Below are 27,098 nucleotides of genomic sequence, written 5' to 3' on the forward strand. Positions count from 1 at the left end.
GTGCTAAACCCACTAAACAAAAAGATACAGCAGTAATAACAGAACAGTATTAATGGGGATTAATTTGATGCTATATGTTGCATTAATTGGGAAACCATCCTATACTAGATTTCTGCTCCAGTTTTTCTCTAGGACAGGCAGCCAGAATGACATCCAGTGCCTTTGGTGCTGCCCAATAACCATAATCCTTCCAAGTCCAGTGAAAAATGCAGCTGGCCGGCTTTGTGAGAATCCTTCCTGTGGTGGGATTCTCAAGCAGCGAGAGTCACCAAAACCACTGACCTTTGCAGAAAGTGTATTTGGTAGAGGTGCAGGCTGTGGTCACTTGTGGGCAACATTGGTCTCCAGTTGCTTCAGTGAACTTTTGCCATCAGAGTCCTCCAGTTTGCATCACCAGGCAGCACTTGTGGTCCCTTGGTCTAAATGAGCATCAAGTTCCTTTTAGCTATCATTTCCTTTAAGGTCCTTGGTTATCTGCTAACAGCCTTCATTGTGTGTGATGACTTGTGTAAGGCCATAATTCATGCAGTGAAAGTAACAACTTCATCAGTAAGGCATGAAAAACTGATCAGACAAGAATTCTGGCTACTGCTTGTTCCTGTATGGTAAATGTCCTGTTAGAGGTCACATAGTGATGTGAAAGTAAAATGAAGGACAATAGAATTGGCATGATCAATTCTTTTAGTCCTTTGAGCCATTAAGTGTAGCCTCCTTGACTGTCATTTTAGGGATAAGCATCAAAGAAGAAAGTTTAAAGTAAACGCAATGAAGCTACTATTATATAAGTCCCTTTTAGCTAGATGCAGACTTCCTCCTCCTTTACTCAAACCGTATTTGTTCAGCAGTGTTTATAGCATGTGATTTCTGTGAAAAAGGCCCACCAAAATAAAAAGCCCAGCTGCCAGCACAAACTCTGCACCTAACAATTGAATGGGCTTTCGAATATCTGAGACACATAGCTGCAAGTAGGGAAAAAAGTGTAGCAACAAGAGTACCACAGTGGATATGAGTGCCATTCTTTCTGGTCAACCTTTAGGCAGCATTTCCATCAGTTGAGTAAAATCACCTTTTTATAAATGTTGGTTCAGCTTTGGTTTGAGTAATTCTGATATTGAGTAAATCTGCACACTTCTGATTTGTGCAGGTTATATTTTAAAAAGTTTCCTAAAATCAGTTTAATAATTTTAATACAGTTTCTCTTCTACGCATACCTAGGTAAAAAAATTGCTACTGTATTCAATGCCTTTGTGGGCTGTCTTAAGAAAGTCAGAAAAGAGAAAATTGACATCAGAACTAGAAAAATTTAACAAGCATTTTTAGGCTTCTACAGAAGGGTTGGAAAAAAATGTGAATGATAGGAATGCAGCCTTCACCGATTTTAAACTTCCAGGATAAAAACTTCCAATTTCTTTTAAGAACTGTTTCATCTCCTCATTGCATAAAGGTTTTGTGCAATAATGGAGCCATGTAACACTATTCCAACTTCTTCTATGGATAAGCTGGCTCAGTATTAGTGTTTTAACTTTTTCTCTAGGAACTTCCCTCATATACTACTAATATAACTTCCATTAAAGTATCCTTCCTCTTCTTCCAGTCAAAGAAAACTACAGCTTAATTTCAGCTGTCTGCTATGCAAAGTGGTGGCTTAACAAGTGAAATCACAATGCTGCCAGTCTAATATGGCAATCACAGTTGCAGAAGCCACTTTGGCTTTTATTTTTCCAACAGATTTTAGCCATAGTTTTCAGGAACAAAGAAGGCCAGCTCACCCTTCCATGAGCTTAATCAATTTCACTATGTCTATTCCTGGAACAGCTGAAGCTAGATGATCTACATGCAGCCAAACCTGAAGTTTGCCCACTTGTTGACATTTGATGTTTGATCATTTTTGATCAAAAGGGAAAAAAGTATAATATTGAGGAAATGGTTATATTTTGTTCTGTCTGCCTAGATGTATTTGTAATGCTTTATCCTGTGTACCTAGCTGCAACCATGCATAAGGTTTGCATTTTTTAGTTGTAACAAAGGAATGTTGGAGTGTTTAACTAGACACATAGAAAGGTGTTCTTTGTTACAGTTCACTGAACTAACCCATCTCGTTTGTGAATCATTAATGATACTGACTGCTGTGTAAATTTACTTTGGTTGTAAATCTATAAATGGCATGGGAAGATGTGGTAGAATGATTTTTCATACTTAGCTTTTAAATGAGAACATTATAGTTTAAAGGAAGATGAAGGAAAAATATAAATTAACATCTTGGAAGAAGACAGGAACCTTAAAAGAGCTAACATTTTTCATTCTGTAAGATTAATTTTACCATTCTGATTCTTGTTGCAGTAAGTGAGTATACACAGTCACGCACAAATTGTCCACTTTAAGACTATCCCTTATGGGAGTAAAATTTGAAAACTGCTTTTCAAGAAGTCACATTTACAGTGAGTAATAGACACAGTCTAAAAATCAGGGAATTCAAAACATATATGATACTTGGAGTTACAAAGGGATCCAAGGTAGGAAACAGCAAGTTTGAAAGACAAGTATTTTCTTGAGGATCATAGGAAGAATTTTCCTGAGGAACATGGTCTAGGAAAATGGTCAGTTTTGTTTTCATATAGACATCCTCACTCTTATCTGCAAATATAAGGTATAGTGTTATTAGGTGCAGTAAATACAAGTAGATACATATTCAGAATGGAAGAATTATGTTTATTTTTTCCCCGTCTTATTGAAGGAGATTGCTGTACATGAAGCTTTATTGAAGTATTTTCCATTAGGGCAGAGATGATATGAATTCACAAATACAGTGGGCTTTGGCACAGTTGCATGGGAGAACTCACAGCTGTAATTAAAAACACAATGAACTGACATAATCTCTCCCACCCCCCAAATTTTTATCTTGTAAGAATTTCTGATGTTTCAAAAATGATTCTGTTCTGAAATAGGAAAATCCCAAACACCAACACTTTATAAAATAAAAAGCATAGACGTTCATTCACTTTCATTCAGAAATTATTGTTCTTTGGAGGAATATACCTGTCACATAATGACATAATAATGATTATTTTTCTATAGGATAGTTTTCAGGACATCATGAAGCACTGGTCCAGCTCAAGCTCACAGGAAAAAGCACATGGCTTTGAGGTATATTGAGCCATGTTACTTTCCACTGCATATGGAACTTGTATACTTGTGTAGTTCTCATTTTAAGAGCTCTCCATTAAAAAAAAAAAAAAAAAGAACTTTGTAACACTTGAAATCAGCAACTCTCAATTCTTCATGGTAGCTTATAGAATTCACTAACAACATGTGCTAAACCATGGATCATACTTCCTACATTAAATTAAGATGCAGGGTAAATAAGATTGCACTGGGCAAAGCTTATTTTTAGCAAAACTCTATGGGATCATATGTAAGTGTCAGCAGCTGTGGGCTTGGTAGTTTTTTATCTGCTCATGGCTGACACAGAGCCAACCATGTCAATAATTTCATAGTAAGATCAACTAGGACCATTATTTTCAAAGGTTTCTTTACAGTTCTGTAACAGGATTTTTCTCCACTCAATTATTTTATTTTGTATTTTGTCCTTTGATTTCTAGTCCAATATGTGGGTGTGGCATGAGGTAATTTCTTATCTCCTAAGCATGTTGGGTTTTCAGGATGTATTTTGGACACAAGCTTGCATCAACTTCTGTCTCTGCCTTTTGTTTTCATTTTGTCCAAAGTAGTTTAAAAATGCTCTTTTCCTTATACCGAGTGCTCTGACATAGTTTAATTCCTTGAGTATGTTACAAACAATAACCAAAAAAAGCAAAATACCTTGATATGTTGTACTGTCAAACAACATGATCAAAGAAACTCATAAAAATTAAAAATTATCACAGCACAAAAATGTAACTACATTTTCTTCTTTTATTTGCGTCTCCACCCAGGGTGTAAACACACACTCAGGCATTCATTTATCTTTACAATGAGATATCTCTATCTATATTATAGATATATTTCTCTAGAATATGAGAATTCAATGAGAATTCTCATATTCTACAGAAATCTTTAGCCTCACAAAAACAATAATTAAATCCAGACTTAAAACTCTGAGTGGATTTTTTTGAGAAATCTCCAAGAGTTTGTTTCCAATTTCTGTTTCTAATTCTATGAATCCATACAAATATTAGTACTTTTATGGTGAAGGACAGTGCCTGGAGCAGTTCTCTTTAAAGGCATCTCACAATAACATGTTCTACAGGTAATGTAATGGAGTTACAATTTTCCAGTTTTATTTTGTACCATGCACATACACCTTTCACTTTTACATAAAACAGAATGTTATGAAACAGGACAAAAATAACTTATGATTGTATGAAAAATAACTGTAAAAAAAATCACAAAACTACACATACTGGTAGAGCAAAAAGTGTAACTCTTTTGAATTTTTCTTTTTTTTCATGACATAAAACACATATTTCTTTAGAGCAAGATATATCAGCCAGATATACAGTATGGCAAATTATGATAATATGTATATATGTAAGCATGTATAAATATGTAGATTACTCTGTAACCTTTAGGAAAAACATAATCCCACTTTCTCTCCTCACCAAAGTGCTTTGTGTAAAAAATATTACACAAGATGCTGCTTTCTGTACAGAACAAAGGATTTATTTTTCTTAAATAAAAACTCAGCTAATTTTCATTTGTGGTCTTTTGCTTTAACTGCTTCAAGGAAATACATATATATATATATATATATATATATATATATATATATATATATATATATACACATATATATATACACATATATATATATAAACAAAAAGCCCCAAACCAAGAACAAAATTACACAGGGAAAACAGGGAATAAACAGTCAAAATGCATTTTTTATACTTATTCACACCTTTTCAAGAAAAGCTGAAAACAATATACAGTGTGACAGATGGCCTTAGCACTGCCATTCTTCAACATCTGGTAGTAGTAAACCACAATGCCTACATGTTTGTGTGTCCACACATGTAGGAAAGGAGCCTTAAATGCACTCTCATACACTCCCACTTGTACAGATGCACTTTGAAACTGTATTTTAAACTCCAGTGTAGAACCATTTATAACGCAGATATAAATAGACCACTGACCTGGCAAAGAGTTAGAATGTATAAAAGAATAATTGTAAATAATTTATTTTCAATATTGTTTAATGTCTGTAGTCTAAAATAATTTCATCTCTTAGATATGAATCCCTTTAGAAACTTAACAATACAGCAAGTAGAATAACAACACAAATCTCATGGAGGCACAATTTGCAAATAACTCAGTTATGCAGGTAATCCACAAAATTGTATTTTCTCAAGAACCATTTTTGATTGTGACAAACAAGATTCCCTATTTAAATATCCAATATACATGAGCTACAATGGGGTTTTTTATGCAATTGCCCTCAGTGATTAAATTGATGCCTCAAAGCCAGTCCAACTCCAAAGAGAATAATGAAATAATAGTGAAGAATCCTCTTTGTCTCTGAATGAGAAGTAAACATGGGCCTACCTTTTTACAGACTGGTAGCCCATCATGTGCTTGATTTGACTCTTCTCTAGGACCTTCTTTTTAGGATTAGGGCTCATGGAAAGGTGTAAATACATATATATATATATGAAAGAATGAATTAATAACTTGCAAAAGTTTCTTTTTTTAAATGTAAATGATGAACCCCCAAGCTGAAAATGCCCTTTTTGAATCGTGTACTCCCACTTTCCCTTTGGTCAGTATGTTTCAAAAAGTATAATTCTCAACTCTACAGAGCAACTTGTACATTCAGATACTAGAAAAAAGTATTTCCAAAAGTTTAAAAGTCAAGGCGGTACAGATCTGAAGACAGCAACAATATTTCAGTTTTGTAAACAGCAATGGACAAACTCTGGACAATCATGTGCTTAAAAGAATTTTGAGGGATTTATATATATGGAAGTATATATGTACATGTAAATGTCCACACATAGTCTGATCCTGCCCTTGTTGACTTTGGTGGAACAAAACACAATTCCACACATTTGAAATTAAAGAGTTCAGTGTGACTAATTATTCCTACTGAACCAAGTTACATTTGTGCAGTGACCACAGAATGGGCTTTAAGGTAGTAAAAAAGTAAAGCTTTATTGAAAAGCAAAACTTGCAGTCAATGCACATTATGCAAAAGGATTGTCTTTTTGGTTGCATATGTATAGCTGTGAAGAATGCCTGCTGTCTTTCAATGCAATGCAAATCACATGTGGTAACATCTAGACCTCTTAGTGCAAGCGGGAGCAGAGGAACACATTCTCTTGTCATGTGAGAAGCAGAATATGTGGGGGAAGAATTTAACACAGGATTGGCTACATTTTAGTCACTTTACTTCTTGTTGTACTTCATTTATGTGAATGGTTTATCAATATATTCTATGTATCAGATAAAAATCTCTCCATTAAATATTTAAGCATATAACTGCACATAAGAATATACTTCATGAATACAAACCTCAAAAGATTGCCAATGTTCACAAACATCCGGACATAAATTCATCTGTTCCACATAATTGCAGATTAAATTATGAATTCGACCCAAATTGGACTTAACAACTCATAAGTTTGCCAGGAAAAAAAAAATGTTGTATAAACCTTTTTATTTTATCTCTTTGGAAGAGTTATTTCTGAAGCATAGTTATGGTCCAGCCTGCAAGGATGAACTTTTCTGTCCTTACTCTATCAGGTCATGAGAATATTATGATGTACACTACACATTAAGAAGCCCACAAAATGTATGAACAGGAATTAAAACCTAAAAATTCAGTCTAATTTAAGAGCTGTTCTCAAGGCATGCAGGATCACAGTGATGGCATCTCCAGTGCAAAATACTGGTTTTAACTCATAACCTTGTATGTTTTACAACTCAATTTGCTTGCATCCTGGACTAAATTTGAGGACCTTGAGCCTGACATTGATCAGAAAAATCAAAACCACCACATCAGTACAGTTTTATCTTTCTAAGTAACCAGAGGAATTGCAGTACACTTAAGAGTAGTTCTTCTTTCTGAAAATGTGTTATGGAAAAAGATTAGGACAACTAAAATTTAGGTGAATCAGTACAGATAGCTTTTTTAAAAAATGTGGAATTTAAGGAAGACTCTTTCCTACAAAAGATTTTAAGCCTTCCTGGCGAAGACTATAGCACAGACAGCAACAATGCTGTACAATCTAATTAAAAAGCAACTGAAAGTTACCATTCATTTATGCTTATCTGGCAGATCTGCTAAATAGCCACAAAGCCCACGTAAGTTCTTGTATATTTAAATTATCTTATTCATGTTTAAAGGGTCAGAATGAATATCGGGAAAACAAGAATAGCTGTATAGTGTGGCTTAAAATAAAGAGAGAAAGAAAGGACACCTACTATGAGGCCTGTAAGAAATTCTCTACCAACAACCTTTGATCCAAAAAGAAGCCACACCAATGCCTCCAATAGGTAGTGCCATATGTATGTCTTCTTGTCTCCCTTTTGGATCCTGGTGTGTGTTAAACTTTGGAACTATCACATGCAGACAGGTTGTGCAAAACTTTATGCCTTTGAAATGTTTGTAGTATGCTCTGGTTTTGTTTATTTTCCTTGTTTGAAAAAGGAATTTTCTAAAGCTGTGTTTTTCTGCAAGTGCACCCATTCAGCTTGAAAGGATTACAGCCAACAACCAGTTTTCTTATTTGGTCTCTGAATTCCCTTTGAGAAAATAAAAGAAGAAATAATTTTAAAAGTATAGTTGCTGTACCACAGATGAGAAGAAAATAAACAATTGCTAAGATTTTGGCAAAGCTTGCTTTCTCCAAACATTCTCCTTCTCAGCTGGCTGCTTGATTAAATGCTTGGTAATTGTTTTTTTCCTCTCCATTATGTATGTATATCTAGTCATATCCCCATACATACATGGCAGTTTCATGGAGAGAAAAACTTTGTAGGGAAATACCGGAAGGCAAGATGAAACAGAATCAAGTTCTTGTAAATAGATACACATTACTTAGCCTTCAGTGTATACAGAAGAAAGCTGGCTGGAACAATGATCCACTGCATTTACTTGTAGGAAACTGCTGTCCTCTGGCATGCTGCAAGCTGAATCATCAAAGATATCTACAGACCCTGCTGGAAAGTCGTACACTGGAAGAAGAAACAAAACAAAAAAGCCCCAGTTAATAAGCAGGATAACTATATAATGATGTCCTAATACTTATGCATAGAACTGAAATTTTTTAAAATCAAATACACAAATAAAATACACAAATCAAATTATGTATTACATTAATTACACAACTTATTGCTTACCAAGGGAGGAATTTTCAGTTCTCTCATAATCAAGTCTGAAGTAGAGCGGATTTCATTGCAACTAACCTCCCCATTTAATGGGTGTTAAAATTGTGATCATTTTTAAAATAAACTTCATGTGTGTTTAACACATTTCATCATATTGAACACAGGATAAAAGGCAACAAAATATTGTAGAACATTGCCATAAAGTAGATTCTGGCACAGAAATTACTGCCTTTTACAAGTGGCAATAGTAAGCCCAAGAATAACTGTTTGCACACACACTCCCATCTTTTGGATAACATGTTTACATACTGTAAGATTCCTCTTTGTAATTACAGGTGCACTGGCTTTGCAATACACTTCTGAAGGACCAAGACATAAGAGGGACTTCAAAGCATAATAAATGTTAAGTGGATTCATGCTGTGTGGAAGGACGGTAAAAGACCTGGGCATTAGTTGAGCGCTAATGGTAGGCTCACTGTCTTGAACTGATCCTTTGCACAGAGATCTTTCAGCCTTCCAGAGCAGCATGCAAGCCCCTTAAGTACGTTTCATCTAGGCACAGACTAAGTTATATGCACACAGATGAGTGTTCATCCAGGCAGTTTTTGTCATTGAAACATGAATAAATGAAATTCAAGACTGATAAAACCAAACATGCACCAAGCAAAATCAGTAGTTTGAATCATCTCGGGTCTCTGCCACAACATGTGCAGTGGAAAGAAGTGAATGCACAAATATCACAGAGGGCTCAATGGACCTTATTTCAGCTGAAAAACACAAACCAGAGGCTGTGTAAGTCCCACAGGCTAAAATCTTGAGAAGCCTTCAACAGTGCTCAGACTGCACACAGGCTGGTTGTTACTGTCACCTATGGCGAGTTCCGGCCTCCCAACACCAACCGCTCCATGAAGGTCTGAAAACTCTCCCCTCTTTCTAAAAAGTCAAATCTGTCAGGACATGTCCCACCCAAATACACAGCTCATGCATATCTGCTGAAGTTCACAAACTCTACACAATCATACATGGAGTGACCAGCAGTTATTTACCTTTGATACCAGAATGATCTGAAAAACTTCCATGGAAAATGCCAAGCCCTCCCTGGCCTGTTGATGGGAGAGCTGAGCAGTCAACAGGAGGAACCATATTGCAAGAAACACTGTCTTGTATGTTCTTCTGAGTGTCAGCATAATGTGGAGGGCAGAAAGTCTGAAGCTGCCCATAAAAGCCTAGAATGAGAAGAAGGCCATCAGTAAAAGACCTGGACAGAGATAAAAAGGAGAGTTTGTGGAACCATGGCTATGAGAATGATAAAAAACCTCAATTGCCCTATCACCAGGTCTTCAATAATTTTAAACAAATAAAGCAGTATTGATATTATGCTCCCTAAAACTTCCTCTGGTTGCTACTACACGGACATCCTGATTCCATCATGACATGTGAGAGGCACTGAATGGCTAGAAGCTGAAATTTTTCAGGAATTTCTCCCTGTACTGCGCAATCCTGTGTCTGAACTGGTATTCTCCAGAGTCACACTGTGCATCTGTTTGAAAATCCAAGAAAATGCTAAACTCAAAATGAAAGAAGATTACGCAAGTAAAGTCTGAATAAAATCCAAGGATCTATCACTGATGCCAAGACAGCTGGCTGATAGTAGAGTCATGCATAGAGACTCTGAGAAAAAAAAATTTATCATGGAAAGAGAGCACAGAAAACTAGTGTCACTTTCTTAGGTACAAGTTATTTTCACAATTCAGTGTCAATTATCCATCTTTTAAAACAGAGAGTCTTAAGCAAGAAATAAGTATATCTGGTTCTCTTCCCCTCAGTTATTTAGTCCTATTCTAAATGTCTTTGTGAGCATCTGTAGTGCATCAATCCAGTCTAAGAACTGGAGTCCAACATGACACAGCAAAATCTCCTAACTTGGTGTCTTTATTCACACAGTGTCATGCCCAAGATAATCTGCAATGCAGCTGAATGTAGGATAACATGAAACCATATCCAGTTCAGGCAGCAGACCTGATATATACTTGATATATACAGATATATACTTGAGATATCTGTTAGGGACCTAATTGTACCATCACTTTTCTGTGTTTCATGCAGCACTTGAAAAACAAAAAAAAAACGCAAACAGGTTGGCTAATAAATTTCCAGCAACTGAACATTTCAGCTGCAACTCTGGATTGTAAAATTTTGTCTCTTATTAAGCTATTTAAAACACACACACGCACAAGGTTACATCAGCTGTGTTTCTTGGAATCAGTGCACTACAGCCAAGATTCATGATGTCAAGGTACAGAGCAAACAGCTATGACATGACAGCGTAACTTCCCTAGGAAAGTGAATATTTTTGAGTATGATAGACGTGTAAGCTGTAAGAATTGCTTCTGAAAGCAAGAAGTTCTTCTTTTTTTATAACCTAAAGAGCCTTGTTCTGAAGGCTCATTCTAAAAAGCCCTGGTAGACAGCTCAGGTCAAATTCACTTGTACAGTTGTGGTCCACATACATTTGTAATAGCATCCTTATCCTATTGAACTGTTGTGGACAAAGATTTCATTATAGATATGTAATGAATGACTGCCACAATTATAATTTCCATATGCTAGGAAGTTTCTGATGGACATCTATTTCGTCCTCAGTCATCTCTCTGCCTGTCACAAGAAAGAGAGAATATTTTCTCAAGAAAATCATTATAGTTGCCGTTCAGAAATATATGCCATGCTTGAGTAGTCTTTGCTTCTATGGCATGTAAAAGTTCCAGCTGTCTTTGGTCTGAAACACTTCAAGATAGCATTTTTTTGTGGAAATATAGGTGTATTTCCTGCAGAAATATACCTATTTCTGCATGTCCAGTAGGCAAATTACACGAACACCATGTAATCATGTGGTACCATCTGGCTGTGAAGAACAAAAGGAAGAGTACAAGAGAGATTCAAGTCACATACTGTACTAACAGACAGATTTTCAAATGTGAAAAAATAGAAATGTTTCTGTTTATTAAAATCTTATTATTTTTAATTTAAAGATAGCTGTTACTTGTAGACCTGTCTGTACTAATATAACTAACTCATAGAAGCTAACAATTTTTTAAAGAAATGACAACTTTTTATTTTTTTTTTTAATTAATACTTTGCATTTTTTAAATTTCTTCCATAACTCAGACAGCTCTGGCCGTCTGCTTAACTCACAAAGACATGTGAACAGAGTTACAGACACAATTTTTAAGAACAGCCAGATTTTTAGTGTCAAAATGTTTATAGTATCATCCAAAAGCAAGTTAGCTTTACCCATGCCTAAAGAACTTTTACCTTACTCTATATTAAACAGCACAATAAATTTTCTCTACTGTGAAGAGGGAGCCTCTGTTGCTGTTCTTTCCTTTCATACCTAGAACATCTCTTCTGGATTGTTTCAGAGCAAGCAGTACCATATTCTGGCAGCTGCCTGAGGACTGTAGGTGCCTGTGTTTTCAGACACCTCTTCTGAGAGTAGGTTTTCGTGGTTGAAAAGAATCACCAGTACAATACAGGTACTGGACAAATTGTTGCAGATTTCCAGCACCTGCACTGTCTTCTGTCTATAAACACATATTGCACTGGCATACAAAAGCATCTAGTTGGGAAGTTCCAGTCTTCAAGTCAGGATAGTTAAACATTTATGGAATGGTAATACAGTAAAAGATACTACAATCTAATGAAAGGAAAAGAAGGGCTTCATTTCTACAGCTCAGCGAGGCATCTAACATCAATTAGGAACATTCCATGCAGCAAAGGATAGTGGGAATTTCACAAGCAAGAAAAGGGAACATTTAGTCAATTATGTAATATCAACTGAGGCAACAGAAAGCCCTCTCTGACATTACTGTGTATGTTGAAAATCATTCAGAACAAATAATGAAGCTTGAACTGTAGACAATGCTCTTACAAGGAAAAGACATTTCACAATACAAGTAGCTATTAGATACAAGAAGGCTGTCAGTCTTGGATCTCATAAATATTTCTCTCTAAAGGATAGTACTCTGAGATCACCATGATCTTTTAAGATGTTCAGGCTTTCAGAAATTGTGTCTGTTTAGAACTTGTTTTCTTCAAAAAGCTTTTGGGCAATGAAACTCTTTCTTCCTTGATAAATTTACATGTAACTGACAAGTTAAATTTACATGTAACTGACAAGTTTAAGACTACATACTGAGGCAGATTGTCACCATTGTCTACTAGCAGATTGAGCTGATGTGGCTATATTTACAGCACTTTAAATCTTGAAAAGGCAGGTTATGAACTGCAGGAGATAGAAACTAACAGAACTTCTCACAGCCACTTCTTGCATACATAATAGTATGGTGTGGAGATAACTCCATGGTGTTTTTCTGCATTGCAACGAATTGACCAAGGAAGACAGCAATCTTTATATTGGTACTGGGAAAACATAAACTCTTCAAACATCTGCTTTTGAGAGAGAGAATTTAGGTAAGCCCTTAAGGCACACAGGACAGTGCTTTCAGTGTAGCATATAGGATGAGACAGCTGTGCTTAAGCTGGAGTGAGTACATTCGGATTGAATACCTTGTACAGTGATGATAGGTTACTTGAACTTTGAAAAAACATTTAATATCCACATTGTGGGTATTGAATTGCACTGTACTGTATCTTTCAATACTAAAAATAATAATTAAGAGTTCAGTCTACATTATCTTTTTACTAGTTTTCAGTGCAAAATTGTTTAGAATTTGAACTTTGAGCTGTTATCTGTGTGCAAATAATTCCTGTCAGCAGTATCTGTTTTCAACAGGGTTTGGAAAGCTTCTCAATAAGCTTTCCTAGGAGAGTGAAGCAGACACAGTAATGATAACATGGGACTAAGTATGGTACAGGTTTAAGGTCCAAGCCCTTGAAATTCAACAATTGTTTGATCTCAGAAGATAGTATTAAACTGTCTCTTAAATTTGGACATGTAACAGGGCTTCAATTCAAATGTGACATTCACTCACATGAGGGTCTCTACTGGGCCTTCTTCTTGTAAAGAATGATGACCTACATCTTTTGTCCTTTTAAATACTCTTTGGACAGTAGGAGAGGGAGATGGGAACACAGTAGCATTGTTTTGGCCTGCCCTGAAGAGAAGATGCTCAAGGAGATATGAAGGTTGCTGCACAAGCCAGTGCAAGTCCTGTGTGGAGTAGCAATTAATCCAGGGTGATTTGTGAATCCCTGGGAGGCAGGATTCTTTGGGAAGTCTTCTTCTCTGGAGCAACTGCTTGTGCTCCCAACTTCTAGGACTCCTAAAACTCCCATGGCCATGAGAGGAAGAAGGTGGTAAAGCCATCTGTATAACTGAAAGACAATTTTTGCGCCAGGCAGAAAGACAGACCTAAATGTCTCAATGCCTTTCAAGATGATTTCTTGCCAAATGTTCAGCAAAAAAGGGAATCAAGTAAAATGTTTTATACTGTAGAAATAGAAGGGCTAACCTGACCCCTTCAAGCCTTGCACTAGGAATTTACTGGACCAGTTCCTTCATGTATGTCATTTGACAATGAACTGCACACTAAGAAATTTAACCCTGTACTCTGTTGGCTATACATTATTAGTGAAATGTCTATCAGAGAATATAGAAAGCCAGCTATAACTGCTTATATCCATTGGTAAATTTCATGTTTTTGTAGTACTGATCAGTGCTGTAAAGAATTACTACTTCGTGGAGAAAACCACCTGCCTCAGCCTCAGATCCTGCTTCTCTGTGGCCAGTGCAACATGAAGAATGTAACAGGATTGGCACTTTCTTTTCTCTCCTTCACATTTGTGAACTCAGTAAGATGTTTCCTCTCTTTGCCAAGAGAGAGACTGCTTACATCCGTGGAAGAAAATAGAAGAAGCCTTGTGTCATGGTTTGACAGTGGCCTAATGCCAGGCACCCACAAGAGGCACTCGGTGACCCTTCCCTGCTATCTGGGCAGAAGAGGGAAAAAAGGAAAAAAATTAACAAAAGGTTCACGAGTGAGATAAAGGTTGAGAGAAAAAACACTTCAAGGGCAAAACAGGCTCAACTTAAGGTTACAAAGGGAAATTTATTACTAACAGAATCAGAGGAGCATAATGCGAAGTAAAATAAGGCCTTGAAACAATCTTTTCCTGCCCAGAACGTCCTCCTTCCCACCAACAGCACAGGGAGACAGGGCATGGAGGTTTTGGTCAGTTCATCACTAAAATTTTCTTCTGCTGCTCAGGGAGAGGAGTTCTTCCCCTGTGAGGCCATGGGGTCCCTCCCATGAGAGATAGTTCTCTGTGAACACCTCTTTGTGGGTCCGCTCTCATGAGCAGCAGCCAAATCACACCTGTTGCAACGTGAGTCCCCTCCCACGGGCACACAGTCCTCCCAAAACTGCTGCAGTGTGGTCACTCTTGCATGGGGTGTGGTTCTCCAAGGACAGGCTGCTCCACCCTGGAAGCAGGGGCCCTCTCTCTCCCATAAAGTCTCCCGCTGGATCACAGCCTTCTCCAGGCATCCACCCACTCCAGAATGAGCACATCCCCCACGGGCTGCAGGTGGATCTCCCATGGATCCCCATGGGCTGCAGGGGCACAGCTGCTTCATCTGCAGAGGAATCTTGGCTTTGGCACCTGGAGCACTTCCTGCCCTCCTTCTGCACTGACCTTGGTGCTGTGATGCTGCTTCCCTCACATGTTCTCACCTCCTCCTCTTCTCTTTGACTAAAAGCAAAACTGTGCCCACTTTGTTCTGATTTTCTTCTCAAATATGTCATCACAGAGGCACTACTAACCTCTCACATTGGCCCAGTTTTGGCTAGCAGCATGTCCAGCCTCAGAGCCATCACAGATTGCCTCTGCTGGACATGGTGGAAGCTTCAGGCAGCTTCTCACTAGAGCTGCCTTTGTGGCCCCTCTGCTACCAAAAACCAAACTGTGCAAAACCAATACACCTTGCTCTTCACAGCATGTTTCCTATGATATTTATAATGATAATACTCAGGAAGCCTGATCAATAAGCAGACTCCTAAGACCTTAAAAATTCCAGTCTGCTATGTAATTGTGTCTGTAAGTATGGCAAATCCTACATTTAAACACTTGAGAGGAAAAAAGAATACTGTTGTCAACATGCTCCTGAAATGTTAAAGTAATTAGCATTCGATGTCCACCAGCTAAGAAAAACAAACAAACAAAACAACCCACGAGCTGATGCTTTTTTTCTTTGGCTACAGAATAAATATACAGGATTGAAGAGAGAGAGAGAGGTCTTGTAGATGTTGATTACACAGCACAAGTGGGAACACAAATGCAAGAGTCATCCATGCTTACACAGGAAGAGTTCTCCATCTCCTCACAAGTGCAAGGGACAAAAATATCCTACCTCTTGAAAAGCAAGTTAATACTTATGTGCTAAATCAGGAGGGATTAGAAGCATAACATTAGAAAATTAAAAGCCATCCATGACTTTTTGCCATTCTGTGTCAAGAACAGCACTGAAAATCAATATGAAGAGAAACACGTAACTCCGTACCAGGATGAATAACAACTGGCTAAGGTAAATATTTTAAGAAAGTCTGAAGGCAGGGTCCCGAAGGCTACCTCCTAGGGTCTTTCAAGGAAAAGTACCTTAACAATATCAGCGCCAATCCCTGAAGCACTTAATTTGAAGATCTGCAATAGCAACAAATACCTAACATCAGCGACGAAGGTTCTTCCTTCTTACCCTGGATGTGAAGGGCATTTGGCTGAAAAGAAGGGCTTTGTGCTTGTTGGTATGTCTTCAGAGGCATCCCTGCAAGTTGTGGAAGCTGAGGAGGTTGTGGAGTCTGTCTCTGCATCATGGGATGTTGAATGGACATTCTCTGGGGGCTGATGTGATGAGAAGGAGCTGGAGCAACAAACCTAGAAGTCCAAGACCACAAACCTGTAAGATCTCCAACACGTAAGAGCTAAAGATTGTTTTTACTTTATTTAGATCACTTTAGTTATTTGCATAGATACAGACTTCCAAAATAAGAGTGTGCAGCCCTAATAGAGACGACATATTTTTGAATGGTGACGTATCATTAGACTTAACATCTGGGAAATTAGCAGGCTGAATTTCCCCTTATAAGGGAAAACTACTTTTAATGCACTCCTTCTGTGTGTGTGTCTAAGCCATAATTGGAGGACATGCCTAAAGGGGCACCTGATTTTGGAGCCACTGCCATCTGTTTATTGTAAGCCTTTGTACCAAATTTATTTATCAATTAATAGCTGGTCTTGCTCACTGACAGTGAGAGGTCAGTTCAGGTCATTGGCCACTGAGTTGTTAGGTATTAGGTTCAGGCCCAGGTTTTGGACTCTAGAAATCTTCGTATGTTACACAGAGCTTCTTGACAATAAACAATCTGATGTCAATTTAAAGCAGGTAAGGGCAAGTGTTAAATTATTTCCAGAATTCGACCACATCAAAATGTTGATCTGGACTCAAACTACAAACTTACAAGACTGGCAGAAGAGAGAGTGCTTGAGAAAAAATCTGGTGGTGCAGCTGCCACAGAGGTTCATCGCTGCACGGCTACATTTTGCACAGCTCTGTCATTACTGGCACCACAAGGACGTGCAATGCTTTTAAAGATTTTACAGAAGAGTTTTATGGAATTTAACTTTTTACTGATTTTTTTCTGCATTTCCTTAGAACTGCATACCTCAAAGTCCATTACAGATAGGTCATGCAATCTTTTTTTGCAGGTAGAAAGCTAGGATTTTAAGAGCTTCTGTTTGTGCCCCAAACCACCCAATAGACTGGTGGGATCCGGCTACTTAATGAAAGCTCAGGAATGGCCCTGGGCCACTTTTGTATCAATGAGAGGAGAGCTGGAAAAATTCCCAAGCACCAAAAAAGACCCATGACATTTCTGCAAGAAGGTGAGTGGAAAGTGACGTGTCAAATCTTGTTGCAGATCAGCCTGTCTCTCCACCACTAAAAATAAGCTGCAAGTCTGCTGAGGAGGAATACCTTTCTCTGTGTGCTCAGTGGCTGCTGCTAGGACGGATCAGTGCCTGCAGTTAACACAGTCTGCTGGTGTTCTAAACTACGGATCTGGTCCCTGTTGTCCTGAGACTAGGCCTCAATATACTAGATGACTTTTTTTTTTCCCTAATATAAAAGCATGTTTTTTCTAAAGAAGTGTCAAGGAAGACACTTTATCACACCCTGAATACGACAGAAGGTGCAACTCCAGTAGCAGCTCTACAGAAGACCTCTGGGTAAGGTCATCATACAGGTTATAACTATATTTAAATAGAAGTCACTTGAGATCTTTCATGCTGCAGCTAAGAATCTGTATCTCCCACATGTTATCTCTATGTGGTTTTGACTTCATTTGAAAGGTATTTACTACATTTCTGGTGAATCATAATCTACATTTGGAGTGTAAGAAGTCTCAAGATGAACTCTGGATGGCATACTGCCTATTCAGTTTTCTGTGAGAAGCACATTTTTAAGCATATTAGGTAGGGTTTGGATGGTCCCGGTGCTGATGTGATATTAACTTCATAAACATATATTACTTCAGAAAAGCTATATGGATGGAGGAAATAAAAATGTTTCTACTGAGCCATTGAGTAATGTGTTAAATATTTAATTTTTCCAGATAACAGCTGCAAGTAGACTGAAAGATAAACCAGGGAGGAAGAGAACAAAGCATGCACATATTTCACAATAATTCTATTTTACAATTTTTTTTTTTTTAGAAAGAGAAATCAGTAGTTATATTGTGATAAAAATATCAGATTTTTTTAAAAAGTGCTGTAACTACCTCGTTATATGTCTCCTGAGTAATAACTGGAGTTATTTTTTTGTATAGGAGTCACAGAGAAAGACTGCTATCTCCTGCCAGAGACTGAGAGCCAAGCACAGGGAGTCTTTAAATATTATGATTATTTTTAAAATCATGGAATATCATCCTTTGTATTTGCAGGATTAATTCAGGAAAATTAATTTCTGAAAAATTATTTTAACCAGTAGCCACTAATGAGAAAAATCCTTTTCAAAACCGAAAGTGGAAAGCACAGTTTTACAGATTTACCTTTGGTTTAACATCCAAAAACAGCCCCCCCCCCCCCCAATAACAATACATTATATTTCACAGGCAGAGAGGACTCCTTTTTAGTAGACATGGTCTTTATAATTATTTATAAATCAATCTGGCTTACCCATATCCATGACTATAGATTTCTACTTTTTCTTTCCTTCTGCTTAACAAAAGAGAAACTTGTACTTGTCATAGCCCAGATTTATCTCTGAACAAATCTCATTATATTCCTGGCAGAACAGCTAATTTAATTGTGATCCTGAAACACTCAGGACCAGTTTATAACCACTTGGAAACTGTAATCAAGAACTACAGTCAAGCGCAGGCATCAATTCAATCAGGAACCAGCCAGATTTGCTGAAAGATGCCCTGTCCTATGCCTGATGTAAAATCCGAGCAGAGATGCTTCTGGAGTCACTAAGAAAATCTTTCTTTTCCAATTTTAGCCGTGAAAAAGTGTCTTGCTGGAGAATGACTACATTTCGTAGTAAGCAAGATGGATGACAAAGTTACCAAAGCTTACCTGTTTTGATGAGATTAGTTAAAATGCCCCATACAATGCCACATATTTTACTGGGGCTGGCCCAGTAAACAGTCACTACAACTACATGCACAACCCAAGAAATGTGTGGAAAAGGAAGGGAAGAGGAAAAATCAAAGAGTCAAAATATACAGTAAATTGTGTATTTATATAATGCTTTAATTTAGTTTATTTTATCATGGTTGGCCACCTGCAAATAAATCCTTTTTTAAGTGGGGAAACAACCTCTTATGTCTCTGTAGCAAAAATATATATAAGATGTTTCTTCACCTAGAAACCCAAGTGCTTTGCAACTCCTCAATTTATTTCACTGCAACCAAGTATTTTTAAAAATTTCAAAAATATTTTTCTTTATATATTGAAAGAAAAGAAACTGCACCTGCACATAAAAGACATAATTTACCTACCATTAATCCATGCTACACTATGGCAGAAATTGCTGCTAACATTAAATATTTGAGACAGGAACTAACTGTGTTGGATGTAGTTCTGTCTTCATTCTTCTTTTTTTTTTTTCCTCAACTTTGCAATGTAAATTAAAGCATTTGTCACCATTCAGACAAAATGAATCTTTATGGTTGCTATAGATATGTTGCTGAAGTGGAAATCGAACATTAAATCTGAAAATCCTGATTTTTTTTCTTCAGAGGCCACAGTTTTCTTTGGACAACTTGCAAACAGTATTTATTGGGTTGCTGCTCTTTTACCTGACGGAGTAATTTTTGCTGGGCTTCAGCAGTTTGGGAACATATCCAAATGTTATGCAGTTCACACAGTAAGGTGATCAGGCTTTCATCTGGCTGAGCTGAAAGTTTGGCTGGACAGAGGACTGAACTACAAGCTCCCTGTAACAGGCTGCTGCCTCAAACAGTGTCCTGTACAGTGCTGCTCTTTCGGACAATGTTAAATGAAGAAAAATCCACGATCATTCCTTCCGGAATGCCTGAATTTTATTTCTAAAAAAGTCAAAAAATCTGGGATGGTGTATCCATTTTCTGCTCTTACATTCTTTCTATAAACTCACGTTCTTTGAACTCACACCTTAAGCTGTGTCGTAGTGTCTTTACAGATCCTCAGTCTGCTGCCAGTGAAGAAAACATTCTCTCGTAACACAGTTTGTGAAACTGAGCATATTGCACTGTAAGTTAGTCTGACTACTTAAAAGTGACAATCAAATAAACATGTTTTAAAAACATATTTAAGGAAAGCATACCTTTTGCCAGGAACAAAATTGAACAAATAAGATGTTTTCCCCAAAGTTATGAATATATTCATTTGACCAAAATAATAAAACCCTAATTTTTTACCTACCTATGATGAATGTTTCTCTCCAATGATTCTCTGCCACAAGTCTTGTGGGTGTTTTGGTTACGGGGGGTTTTGTTTGTTTGGAGTTTTGTGTTTGTCTTGTTTTGGTGTTGCTTTGCTGTTGTCGTTGTCTTTCTTTTTTTTTTTTTTTTTTTAAAGAATGCAATCTTCTTGCATAACAGAAATATTTTGGGCAAGAAAACCAAAATCTGGATGAAAGAAGGGATGGCAGAAATAACAAACAAGCATTCTGACCAGTACCTCATCTTTTCGGTGAGAAGATGAAAGGAGAATTTATGTGGAATTTGAAGTGGAATTTAAGGAAGAGAGCTTTGAGCAGGTACCTTAATACACAGACTCCCTGGAGGGAGACTATGTAACTTTTTCTAAAATTTCTCAGTATTTTCTGTGCCTATATTGTATCAGAGAACTAAGTTTCTTGCAAATGTGAGAAAGAGGAAAAAATGTCTTTGGGAAAAAAAAAAGTGTGAGAAAAATTCCAAACTTTGCTAGGTTCGCTTTGAAAAGAGATTGTAGCTAGGCGGAACTCAGTAACACAAATCCCAAGTAACAAGCAACAGGGCAAGAAGGAAACATCCTCAAGTTGTGCCAGAGAAGGTTTAGATTTAGAAAGAATAACAGGAACAGTTTCTTCACAGAAAGGGTGGGCAGACACTGGACCAGGCTCCACCAGGGAAGCAGTGGAGTTACAATCCCTGAAGGTATTTAAAAGACATGTGGATGTGTGGCACTTGGTGCATGGTTTTGTAGTGGCCTCGGCAGTGTTAGGTTAACAGTTGGACTTGATGGTCTTAAGGGTCTTTTCCAGCCTAAATTATTCTAGGATTCTGTGACTCTACGGCTCAGGTTCAGGGTTAGCCTTACCAATACCTCCAACACAAGCATTTGTCATTCATAGGTGTCGTTTGCCCACTAAAAATAAAACATGATTAACAGGCAATCCTCTGCCTGGAAAGAAGTTGATGTACTTATTTCAAAACCACAGACCTAGTTAACCTTATTGTTAACTACAGACCTTCTTTGAGGCAGCCCTTTCTATAATATATACAAAAAGGGCTGTGTAACATGAAGATTGGAAGTCTTGGCTTCTTGGGTAGAAGAACTATGCAGATGCTTTTGCTTCTGGAAGTTTAGCCTGGAGCTACTTACTATTTTACAGTGAAATCATAAAGGGAATATAAGCACACACTCAGATAAGTGAAAAGAATTACTGCTGCAGAACTTATTATAGCATAATGGTACTGCTAAACTGAACACTCTGGCCCTAAGTTCTTCTTGTCAGCCTTAAGAGTCTTTAGAAATTCCTGTGAAGCTGGGATGCATCATGCTTTAGGGATGTACTGTTAGCTCTGGTTCACAGGTGGATAAAAAATCACGTGGACATCAAATCCATGAAAAATTTTGTTATTGCATCACATTGATTAACAGGCTAATTTTTGCTCAGAAGCAAGATGTATATTTGGATAATTCATTACACAAAGAAATAATTTTAAAATATTAATTTCAAAATTTAGCACCATCAATTTTGGGGCACTGAACCACATGTATTAACAACGTCATTTAAGCCCATAATTTTTGATCTGAATTTTAATTAGATTAGCCTTTCAGCTTATTTGTATGCTCATGCTTTCTTGTATTACAGTAGTGAGTGAAAAGGTAGTGAAGTACATATTCCCTGTTACAGACATGCTTTTAGGTACACCTTTGGTACCTTCATTTAATAGCTGCAGTACTTCATATTAGTGGAGCACTCAAAGTTAGTATCAAAGAGCTGGGACAGACTAAATGCAAATCTGCACCTTTATTGTTTATGCTCGGTCCTTTGATAAATTAAGTGATATCTTATATTCAAACTCTCTAACCGTCTTGCACTATGTGCTCTCAGAGTTTTGTACACATAATGAATGCAATATAGGATGTGTTTCATGTTTGGCTCAGTTTCTCACCTTTATAAGGCTTCATCAAGTCCATACTTTCCCTCACACCACCTAGAAGAGAAAGACTTAAAAGAAACCCTCCCATTATTTCTCTATCCCATGGTATGTGGAAATGTAGAGAAAATGCTTTTTTCCTTCCGCTTCTGTCTCTCATAAACCTGAGTCTGCTGTCCAAAAAGTGGCACAGGCCTGGCCCCCAGCATCATCAAACAGCCAAGCCAGTTTGGATCAGCTTCAGTCCAACAAATACAGCCTTCTGCTGGAACAAGTGCTGGCCAGCCTGTGCTAGCTCTTAAATGATGACCCTGGGCATGCACAGTGTGTCAGGAGCCACACAGCACAGAACCACAAAACCACAGAACCACACAACCACAGAACAATTTGGGCTGGAAGGGACCTTCAAAAGTCACCTAGTCCAACCCTTACTAGCATGAGGGGCAACAAATGCTCTACTTGTACCCCTAAATCCTGCAGTCCTCTCAACAATGAGGTTGAAATAAACAGGATGATTCACACCTTTCAAAGATACTATCTCTGTCACTTTCTGTGTTGAAGGTTTTTTCACATTTTCACCATTCTCATCACACCCATGAAGTGAAGTGACAGCCTACTTGCAAGGCCCCTAGGCAAGTGTAATCTGCTAGATTCAATACACAGATTCTGCCTTAGTTTTTCTTTCAAACATTTCCCCTAACTTCTGCCCTATGTACTGTAATCAAACCAACATTACTGCAATACTTTTTTCCTTTTCTGAATTTAAATTGCCATTTGTCACACTACCTAAGTGAAGACAATGGAACTTTTTTAAACCCAAAGCAGCTCCACATATGGGAATTAGCACTTCAAGCCTTTTTAGAGAGGGTGTATACACTTAACAAATGAAAAAGGAGTATACCATGGCAGCTTTTTATTATTGTGTAGAGTACTCTATTATCTTGATGTATGAAATGCATTCAATGAATTGAATGAAGGAAGTCTCACTCTAGGCACCTCTGCTGTGGTTTTACAGCAGAAGAACCTCAGAAATGGGCTAATAAGATCACTGTCTTTTATAATTACATTTATAACTATAACAACTGTTAATGTGTCCCTGCCTATCACCTCGTGCTCTGGCAATCATTGGGTATGGATGGACAGGCCATGCACTGAAGAGAAAACTATACTGGGACAGAAGAGCCTCAGTGTCAGGCAGAGAGCATGGACAGCCCCAGAGGGGAGCACAGAGGGCCAGAGCCAGCACAAGGGAAAAAGACCAGGATCATGGGGGCAGGAGTGGGGAGGAAGGGAGGAACAAAGCAGATGAGCTCCAGTGATCATGAGGCAGTAAGCTCCATCTCAGACTGACGCACAAAAACTTCCAGTGGCTCCAGAACTGGCCGAATTCACATGTGAACTCTGAAATAAAAATTTACTTTCACCTGTAGTAAGTTTCTTGATGCCACATGTTCTTCTATCCTCCTGATACAAGGCAGAGTGCATATTGCTTTCATCCAAAGAAATTATGCTCATTTACCAGTAATTGAAATCTAGTGAATGTTGTTTTCAGGTTTATAATTGGGGATTTTGTACTCTTCAAATTACTGTCATATCTGTCACTCAAGGAAATTAAATACTCTGAAATACATTAGTGAAATACAGCAATTTATCACTTAGAGCACTGAAAAAGAAATTTTTAAAATAATGTTTAAGTATCCATGAGCAGATAGTAACAGTTTAGTATTTAGTGTGACGATGTTATCTTCCTGACTTTTCCACTAAAAACCATTTACTTAGGCCTGTTCAGTCTTGTGATTTGGTACACTTCTGGTTCAACGAGCTATAGATTTCTATATCTATAGTACCATACACTATCTAAATCATTGGAAAGAGTGCTGAAAATAATTTAGGGAATGTCTAACAATGAAAATCAAGACACATCTGAGCAATTGATTTTTATGTCACTGAAAGATCTAAAATCATAGAATTTATCATACCTAACCAGCATATATAAAAATATACATTAGTGGAACTGTCATAAAAGAAATCCTGACTATAAATCAAACTCAAAACTAGTGAAATAAAAATTTGTTCATTATCTGTTGTTCTTCATAAAATGGCAATTAAAAAAATAAAGGCAAGGTCTTCCTTCAGAAATGCTTAGTGTTGGGAGAATATTGACAGAATATGACTCTTCTCCCACAAGTAAACAGAAACATGAATCTCAGGGCCCCCATACTGTAAGGTATGGCTGTGGTCGTCTGAAGTACAGCATGCCAGCTGGTATCACTTTCCTTGCTTGAGCCCTTCACTGGGATCAAGAAGGGACTGGAGGAAGTTCCTGAAATGGAAATGGATGGAAAATCTCCCTCTCAGACTGGAATAACATGGTCCACTTCACCTCTCCTCCTGACAAACCCCTACCCAGAGCAGTTGTTAGGCCAGGGCTGCCACTAGTGCCCACCAGCAACTGTATTTCCCCCCACCTTGGCATCTCTGAAGACAGTCCAGCCTCAGGCTCAAGCTGGGAAGCAGAGGCTCTTACCTCTCTGAGTCAGCAGCTGTGAGAAGAGGTACCTGGGGAGGGTGCAGAGGACTGCCCTGGATGTTTTGTCCTGGGGAAGAGTGGCTGCTGGGGTGGGACAAGGACACTGCCCCAGCTGCTGCTCCACTTTGATTCATCTGTGTGCTGGGGATCACAGCTGCTGAAAGTAGAAGAGAGAAATAACGCCCATCAGGCAGGAAACAACGCTGATAACTGACCAAACAACAACAATATTGATAAATGACCAAACACCAACATATAACCCCTCCTGTCGAGCTGCAGTGCCACCTCTTAGCAACTAAGGAAACTAAGGGTTTTCTGATGTGTTGTTTTCACAAAGAGAAGAAGAACCACATGAAAATAAGTAAGTATTCTTTGTTGCTTCCAAATGACATTTCCATAAAACCAGGCATGAATGATCACAGCCATGTTCATTGTCTTGGAATTTTTGTCTCAATAAGGCTGCAAATCTTCTATACTCTTCTATTGTAGAAGATGTGTCAATATTCCTAAGATCTGTATTTTTAGAACTAGTGAACAGAAAGAATAGTTTCATAAAATGTGAAATGCTTTCTACATTTTCCCCTCATCTGTAAAAATTACAAATTTCTTGAAGAGCATTATTACTATCATTGGCCCAGACTCCTCAGTAATACATACAAAAATTTTAAACCATCTTTAACAGCTTAATAATTTTCTATGTGTTTTCTCTTGGATTTTTTTCTAATAAGGAAAGTTTCCTGTCTGTTTCCTTACTGAATAAACAAAAAGCAATATAGGACTTTGTTGAAATGTCCTAATTAGTTGATCCCAAATCCTATAACTTTATTTTCTGGTAACCCCTTTGAAAAAAAAAATTTTAAATCAGACAAATATAAATCTTTGTATCTCTGAAAATCCTGTTACACAGCTATTTCTACTGACATTTCTGTCAAGTAGCTTATGCTGATGTTGACTGGCAGACAAATGCATGCTCTTAAATATTTTATGAACCCAGAGAAGGAATTAGATAGTCTCTCTAAAAGATAAAAATTATTTCTCCTGTTTGTCTGTCGTATCTGTCTCTTTAAAAAAAAAAGGTATTGTTCAGGCCTAGTTACAGAGTGAAATTCTACGTATAAAACTTACATTACGCTAGTGAATATGTTGGAGCTAATGATTTGAGTTTCTTGGTAAAATCCTAGATTCCCAGTTCCCCAGGGTGCACTGTCACTAGTAAAACACCTTTCTAGGCTGAAATATGTCCATGCATGCTGCAATCCTAGCAGAAGAAAGACTGCATTAGAGGTAGCCTCACCACAGATCAGTCTTCAAGGAAATGATTTCACAGATCATAATTTTTCATTCACAAGTGTGAATTCTGCTACAGAAGATCAAAAAGGTGAAAATTCACCTTGTCTCCCAAAGCCTCAGCCTGTTCTTGGAAAGACTCTATTGATCCTTACAAGCCCGCCTTTGTGACACACTGGATAGTCACCAAGCTAAGACAGAATAAAAAAAATGCTCAGGATTTCAAGTTATGCTGTAGCCCCATTAAGGAGCAGCCCTGGACATTTTTCAGCTGCTGGAAATGGCAGACAGTGCAAGATGACAGACAGGAAACCACTTTGTGAATAAAAGCATCCAATACAGATGCCGTAGAGGCAATGTCAAAGATATGGGGAAGTTGACATTGGTGGTCAAAGGTGGAGGAATGGAGGCTGACCTTGGTGCCAGGCTGTGCTCTTTGCTAACTTGTTTGTGGACCAGAGCCTCCCAATAACAAGTCAAGTGATGACAGACATCTGACAGCAGAAGAATCCCAAACCTTAAAGAGGAACACAGGAGGCAGGTCCCGCAGGAAGATGAGACATCACTTAAAACAGCCGAGTAATTTGCAAAGAAGAAGTTGAGGACATTTTCTTAGTAAGACAGGGGAATTTTTTTTTTCGCAGTTTGCTCATGTACCCCAAAAGTTATGTTTTCCATGTGTGTGTCTCAGCGTAGCATCAGGACAAGTGCAGAAGATAAACACAAAGGAATGAACTTCTGTAATTCTTATTTTATCTTTCATGCAGCACAGAAGAAAATACTGAAAAACAACCAAGCACATATTCTGACAGCAAAGGAAGAGAATATTTAACGAATCAGGACATTGCTAAGGAAAGCCTCGACTGTCTAAATGAAAAGAAACTATTTAAATTATTCCTTGGCAAAATAGGGTAACTTGCATTTTACCATGACAAAAACTAACAAAGCTGTGTAAAACTATACAATGGCTTAGTTTACCAGTAGTGCAATCTTTGCATTTAAAATTAACCTCTTCAGGATCAGGAGTAAAAAGGTTGGATTCTGACCAGGCGTTCAGCACATGGTAGCAAAAGTTGTTCATCTTGACA

General features: G+C 37.7%; 1 protein-coding gene across 6 annotated transcripts in view; it reads right to left on the minus strand.

Annotated features, from left to right (window-relative positions):
- Positions 1–3,832: 3,832 nt before the first annotated feature.
- GLIS3 (GLIS family zinc finger 3) overlaps positions 3,833–27,098 on the minus strand; it is a 156,095-nt gene continuing 132,829 nt past the window's right edge. For 4 of the 6 annotated variants that reach the window (XM_074532842.1, XM_074532847.1, XM_074532846.1 and 1 more), the window contains 4 exons: positions 24,721–24,880; positions 16,037–16,215; positions 9,372–9,551; positions 3,833–8,172 (listed from right to left, as the gene is read on the minus strand). In XM_074532842.1, coding sequence (XP_074388943.1) covers positions 8,036–8,172; positions 9,372–9,551; positions 16,037–16,215; positions 24,721–24,880 — 656 coding nt within the window. In that variant the 3' untranslated portion in view covers positions 3,833–8,035. Of the gene's footprint in view, positions 8,173–9,371; positions 9,552–16,036; positions 16,216–24,720; positions 24,881–27,098 lie in introns of those variants that run through there. The other 2 variants (XM_074532843.1, XM_074532845.1) reach the window with 2 other exon arrangements.

Source organism: Zonotrichia albicollis, chromosome Z, assembly GCF_047830755.1.
Source record: "Zonotrichia albicollis isolate bZonAlb1 chromosome Z, bZonAlb1.hap1, whole genome shotgun sequence".
Taxonomy (NCBI): Eukaryota; Metazoa; Chordata; class Aves; order Passeriformes; family Passerellidae; genus Zonotrichia; species Zonotrichia albicollis.